Consider the following 6703-nt stretch of genomic DNA (forward strand, 5'->3'; position numbering starts at 1 on the left):
ATAGGTCTCACTACGCTTGAATCTCTGTTACAATATTCCTCATATTCACAGCCGATGTGCTGCCCTAAACTCAGTAAGAACAGGCAAACAGCTTCTCTCTCAAGGAGAACATTGTTTGGATACCAGAAAGTCACTTAGTTTATTGTCAAAGATGACAGCATCTGCTGGTCAAGAGATTTTCTGTTTAATCCAAAACCAGATTTGCTTCATCATTCCTTTGTTTTTTTCCACATTTATGTTACATGGATTTCAAAGAGTTCATAAAGAAGGGCATTAGTAAAGAATGATTGTGTGTAGAAATTCACAAATTCAGTAGTACTTTCATTACCAGTTATACTAGTGTCATCAGGGGTGTTTCTCGTTTGACAGAACTTATTTGACAGAAATAGCAGCAGTTCTCAGAAGATGGAGCCAGAAGCACAACCTCCCCACCCCAGCCAAAAAAGTCACACAGCTAAATCATGATTGATTTTCATAATTTCATGAGAATTTTCACATTTCACTCCCATGTCTATAACTAGGTCCGTATTTTAAAATCTGTTAGAAATTTAAAAACCAATGATCTAACAAGCTCAAACTGTTTTTTCTTTTTTTACCCCTTACAGAGTATTTCTGAAGAAATGTTTTATCAGCTTAGTAACATGCTCCCTCAGATCTTCCGAGTTTCATCAACACTTACTCTGACATCCAAGCACTAAATCCTTATAGGTTGACATGCTGGCAGAAGGATTGTTAAACTCTCCAGGAACTTGGGCAATGCTGGGATTCTGTCAAGCAAAAGCCATCCAGAAAGACAACTTGCAACTCACGCCACACAACCAATCACGATACAGCTGTTGAACATTCCAAAAATGTATACACTGTACAGACTAGTGACCTGCCCTTTAGTACATTAATTCTAAACTTTCTTCATTAAAAAAAAAGCTTTTTTTTCCTACTGTTAGACCCCATCTGTAGATATTAATAAGTTCAAACTTCCTGTATATCACCCATGTTCACTTGGTGTAAGAGACTGTTCACTACGTTTTCATGGAGACATTTAGCTTTTCCAAAAGGTTTGCATCCTGTCAGGTGTAAGGCTTTGCTGAGCATACAAGTCAAGTCTTCCCTCAACTTTATTTACCACGTGAAAATTAAAAAGAATGGAAATAGATATTACAGGTATGGATTTCCTGTGAAAATCTTTTTGTAGAAACAATAATGAGACAAGTGTGCTTATTTCAAAATCTCCTGTTTCAAGAACTCACTTTTAATGTATTCCTTCTAAAGTTCTTTAAGTTAGAATTAGACAATGACTAGATTCTTTCCCTGCCTCATCTTTCATGAATGTGCCCTGTTATTAATACTTCTTAGGCTGGGAAAATGGTGAACATTGCCAGCTCAGTCTGGAAAGGTGGTCTAGACCAGCGCAGGCAGTGTTTCGGCGCTCGTCAACATGGTGACTGTCAGGAGGAGGGTCATTTTTATTTCTCTATCCTTCCTGCATTCTCAACTTCCTTACCTCTTCCTCTACTGCTTGCATCTCTTTGCTGATGTCCCCATTTCTGTCTCTGCTCTCTTTTCCCTCCTTTTCCATTGACTTTCCTTGTAGAACTACTTTATCAGACACTGCATATCACTGATTTATCCTATATCATGTTTGCTGTGAGGATTGACTACACTGAGCAAAGGCATGTATGAAGCAATAATTTCATCAAATCCAGGCTGAATGGATGTGGTAACTGGACAGTGGAAAGAAACGAGGACCTTGGACATGATGAGTTGGTATTAATTGATTCCAAGAAATAGAACACACTTTGCATATGCCGACATGCAATCACACAAAGGCCCTTGTGGCACAAGATGCTTTCTCATTGCACAGAATATGCCTTGACTTTCTATGCAAGGGAATAGTTGTCCAAGTAACAGCACTAAGGTCACCTACCCAGACCATGACTGTTCCACACTAACACTTTCCAAATCCCTTGCCAGGGATCTGTGGTTCTCACCAAGAAGGTAGGTATTCTGCCCTTAGGGCAAAAAATTCTCTTCTAGATGCCCCTCTTATCATTGAGACTGATTCTAGTGCAGAGCAAGCTAGAGAGGTAGAAAACAGGCGTGCTAATGCAGTGTCAGAGACAGATAGTTCCTCATATGCCAGGCTGAGTTGGTGGAGGTGGGTGGAGTGGGGTTGATAAAAGGCTCTCAAAAGGGGTAACTGAGACTCATCCCACAGGATTCTGTAGCCAAGGTCAATGCACAGTGGGCAGCTTGAAAGGTGTAGCCAGGTGCCCTGGAAGCTTGGTGACCCTGCTGCCCCTAGCCTCTGGGTCATCTCAAAGCTGTTTTATTGTATTAGTTATGGTAAGTAGTGACTTTCACCTCAGGGCAACTTAAAAGTACTGTTTGCCTATGAAATCAAGATAGATGTTTTAGTATCCATTCTTCACATGGCACTATATTGAGATGAAAGTAGTAAGATGGGCAGGTCATGCTTGCGCTGTTCCATACCACTGCGTGAAGACACACCAAAAACTAAGCTGACAGCAAACATATAACTTAAAGTACTAATTAAATGCATGCGCATGGTGGGGGATTTAGTGAAGCAGCCAAGTCTGGAGCTTTGTATTTGGGCTGGGCAGGGTGAGCCAATGGTCCTTTTCTAAGTGTCCCACAGCCTTCCTTGGAGGGTGTGGTTGCAGATACTTCATGAGTGATGTGAAGAAGGTCCCTTCGCAGGCTGAGCAGCAAGGGGCACTCCAGGCACAGGGCACAGAACCCACAGGAAAGCAGTGACAAACAGCCCGTGAGTTGAGAAAAGCCGATGACAGGAGCCTTCGGGGAATGCCTCGGGGACTTCAGCTCAAACATCAGTAGGAATGTTTCAGTGAGTAGAAGCTTTACAATTGTGTAAACAGTTTACTTGCTCTATGATGACAGCGTGGTCCTCACAGCCTTACACATGTGCTTTGGAAAGTAGCCAGGGGTCTTGGGTCTGAAATCTCCGTTCTTTACTGCTCTTTCCTCCCTCCAGCTTCTGCTCACAAAGCACAACACAAGCAAGGCCATAACTTTGCCATTGATCAGGAAGGATGGCACCAGCTGTCCCTTAGCATGACATTGTCTCCAGAATGGAAGAAATGCATGAAAAAGAATTTCAACAAAAACAGCTCAGCCTGTCTGGGAGCTGACACTGCCGTTGGATCTGGCTAATTCTCACAGAAGGAAAAATTTCCACAAAGGAAAGAGGAATTCATGGGAATATTCCCATTCCAGAGACCTTAAGGAGGCAGCAGACTTGTATACAAAGAACAGACGTCTCAAAGCATGGCGCTTCAGGACTATCTGGAGATACTGAGGAACCTCGCAGTACCCGTGTTGCCACAGGTGTGGTAAAACGCCTGCAGGAGGAAAATGCTTATGCCCTCCTACTTTCTAGCCTATCCTCCTTTTTCATAGTGAATTCCTGGTTTCTTTTATCTGTGCTGACAACTCCCTCCTCAGAGAGACAGCACAGTGTCAGACACAGGAAGCACTCCCGAGGTAAGTGAACCCAGTTCAAGCGCTTCCCACTGTGATGACTACATTGGGCATATTCCTTACCCCCCCTGATATGTCTCCTCATGTGTAGGCTAGGAGGAAATGAGTAGTATTTACCTCGTTGAGTAGTTGTGAGGGTTAAATAAGAAAGCACACACTATCTGGCATGTGGTTATTCTATAAATATGTGTTGCTCTTATCCTTCCTCCATTTCTTCCTGTCTCATCTTCCTTCCTTTCCTCCTTCCTGCCTGACCTTTCTTTCCTTTCAGTAGATATTAGGGATACTAAGTCACTTAAAACACCATGTCCTCAAGGAGTTTACCGCCCTGTTAAGTAGGAAAGGCACACAAGGTAATTGACAGTCCCAGCCCGTATATAATGAGGTATACAGTCAGTGCAGAATAAAGTGTCTGTAGAATGCTGTAAAGTTAAAATAGAAACATGAGCAATGCCTGTGCCCAGAGGGCAGTTGAGCCCCTTGCAAGCAGATCACTCAGTCCTGCATTTCTCTGGCATCGAGTGGGTATCTTCTGGGAGCCCTGGTTACTCTCAATAGGTCAGGCACAAATCCTCCTGGCAGACAGACAGAATGCCACCTGTGCCAGCAGAAGCAGCAACTCCAGATACAAAGGGCTGGACAGGTTAGAATGTCAGGAGGAAGTCACAGGCTAGGTGGCTAACCCAGTGTTTGAGTGGAGCAGGAAGGAGTATCAGGTTTTTATCAGGTGGATCTAGGTGTTAGACATGACAATAGTATGAAGTAGTTATGAAATAGTTCTACCCATGTAGCGGCTCCATAGAATTTTGCCCTTGTCCGGCTCACCTGCTTCATTTCTTATGACTCTCTTGTCATTGTCTCATTTCTTGTCCTAGAGATGATGTCAGGAGATTAAATGCTAGGAAGATAGAAGGAAGATGTGCTTCCTCTATCTGAGAAGCTATAATGTGAGAAGATGATGTGAGAAGACAAAAATCACTAGTCTGCTTGTGTGGCGGCAGTGAGGGGGAGGGATAATAGGATAAGTACATCTCTGTTCTTTTTCAGAGTTCTTTGGCTATTGTGTCTGGTGGGCGCACTTGCACATTTATTCCTCTATCTAAAATTTCTCTTATAGTAAAATTCTTTGAACACAGCAGAGTTAGAATTATATAACAAACACTCATATATCTACTCCCCATATTTGCTAAATCTTAACATTTCCCTGTATTGGACTCCATCTGTCTTTGTTTTAGACATAAAACATCAAAGATGCAGTCAGTTGAAACTTTGTCCTTTTGTTCACTGCACCCCCAATCCCACCAACCCTTTTCTATTCTCCCTCCTTATACCAGCTATTTCCAAGTAACACGCCATTCCAAAACTTAGTGACTGAAGCAATAAGCATTCCTTATTCTTCATGACTCCAGTGGTCACCTCGTGGTTCTTCCAGCCTTACCTGGGTTCATTTGTGAGTCTTCGCACCTCTTGAAGTAAGTTGGGTAGACAGTTGGGTGATTAGGCTGCACGTGTTTGGGGGTGACTGGCTGTCAGTTAGGGTAGGATGGCCTCGGTTGGGACAACTGAAATTCCTTCACTAGTTCAAACCCAAAATTGCTCACCCAGTAGTAGCAGGGATATGTGACAGTGGAATCAGGCAATACCTTTGAGTCATAGTTCAAAATCTACACACAATTACTTCTACCATATTCTGTTGGTCAAAGCAAGTCACAAAGCCATTCCAAATTCACCAACTCCAAATTTTGATTAAAATACTACAAACGTCACATTGCCAAGAGTATGGGGAAAAGAATTGGAAATATTTTTGCTATTAATGGTGCCTCTCTCCTCAGCAGTAACCACTATCCTAATTTGTTGCTCTTCATCCTCATGGGATTATTTGTAGTTTCAATATATATCTGTCTAGTGTAGCCATATCTATGTCGTGAAGTCATAAAATGAGTGATATTAAACTATGCCAAAAGTACTATAATGAAAACTTGATTCAACAACTTGCTTTTTAAAAATCCCATTTCATGTCTTGGAGATTTAACCATAGATACAGGTAGAGCTAGTATATTCATTTTAGAGGTGTATATTATTTTTGAATTATCCTGAATTATATACATATAACCTAATTTTTAAATTCACTTTCCTATTAATGGACGAGTTTGCCTTCACTTTTGTGCCACTTTGTACTGTGCTTTGTACACATTCTTACACATGTGTCATTGCACATATGTGTTATCTCCAGGGTATAGATCTATGAGTGGAACTGCTGGATTACAGAGTACTGACATCACATTTGATAGTTCCAAATTTAACCCCAACATGGTTATACTAAAATCCCCTTTTACTAGGGAATAGGAGTATGTGAGTACTTCTTTTTCCCCATAGTCTTAGATACTGACAAGTATAAAATAGTTTCTAATTGCTGTTTTATTTTGTTTTATTTCTCTGGTAACTAGTGATATTGAATAACATAGCATATGCCTGTTGGCCATTGTGATTTCCCTTTTCATGAATTGACTAAATCCTTTGTCTGTTTGTTATTGTTTTCTTTCCCTGTTGGGTTGTCTTTTTTATATTGATTTCTAGACATTCTTTCTACATATTGGGGTAAACTTTTATAAATTGTTCTTGTATATCTCTTTCCCTAGTTTATAATTTTCTTTTTACTTTTTAATTATTTTTCACAGAATTTCAAACTTTCATTATAGTATATTTATCATTCTAAGATCTGGGGAAAAAATAAATATACACCCTTCATGATAAACCTGTAGAAAATCCAGATGAAGATAAAAATCTTCAGGCTCTCTTAACATTTTTAAAGCAAGTAATGAAAGATGAAATTACGATTTCAAAGATAGTCAACTTCTCAACAGCAACAATAAATGCTAGAAAATGATCAATGAGCTAAGAGTAAATAGTTATCAACTTAAAATTATATACCAAACAAAAATATTGTTGAAGCCATGTACAAATATATACATACATACATATCTCCCAGGTGTACTTTTGGGATATCATGGAACAAGTTACATATTTCATCACATTTGCAAAGCCCATGCTCCTTTTTTGCATACTTCATTGTTACTTAATAGCATCCTGCTTATACAGCTATTTTAAAATAAGAAGGTAATTTTTTCAGTTGTTCCATAAGAAATCAAAGCAACCACATTTTAATGGGCCAAAGTACAAATTT

General features: G+C 40.2%; 1 protein-coding gene across 2 annotated transcripts in view; it reads left to right on the top strand.

The window, feature by feature from the left end:
- Window positions 1–698, top strand: part of FERRY3 (FERRY endosomal RAB5 effector complex subunit 3) — a gene marked incomplete at its 3' end in the record, with an annotated part of 30295 nt that extends 29597 nt beyond the window's left edge. For both annotated transcript variants that reach the window (XM_084254783.1, XM_084254784.1), the window contains one exon: window positions 606–698. In XM_084254783.1, coding sequence (XP_084110909.1) covers window positions 606–698 — 93 coding nt within the window. The remainder of the gene's footprint in view (window positions 1–605) is intronic.
- Window positions 699–6703: the final 6005 nt, after the last annotated feature.

This window comes from Talpa europaea, assembly GCF_964194135.1.
Source record: "Talpa europaea genome assembly, chromosome: 15".
NCBI classification, from domain to species: domain Eukaryota; kingdom Metazoa; phylum Chordata; class Mammalia; order Eulipotyphla; family Talpidae; genus Talpa; species Talpa europaea.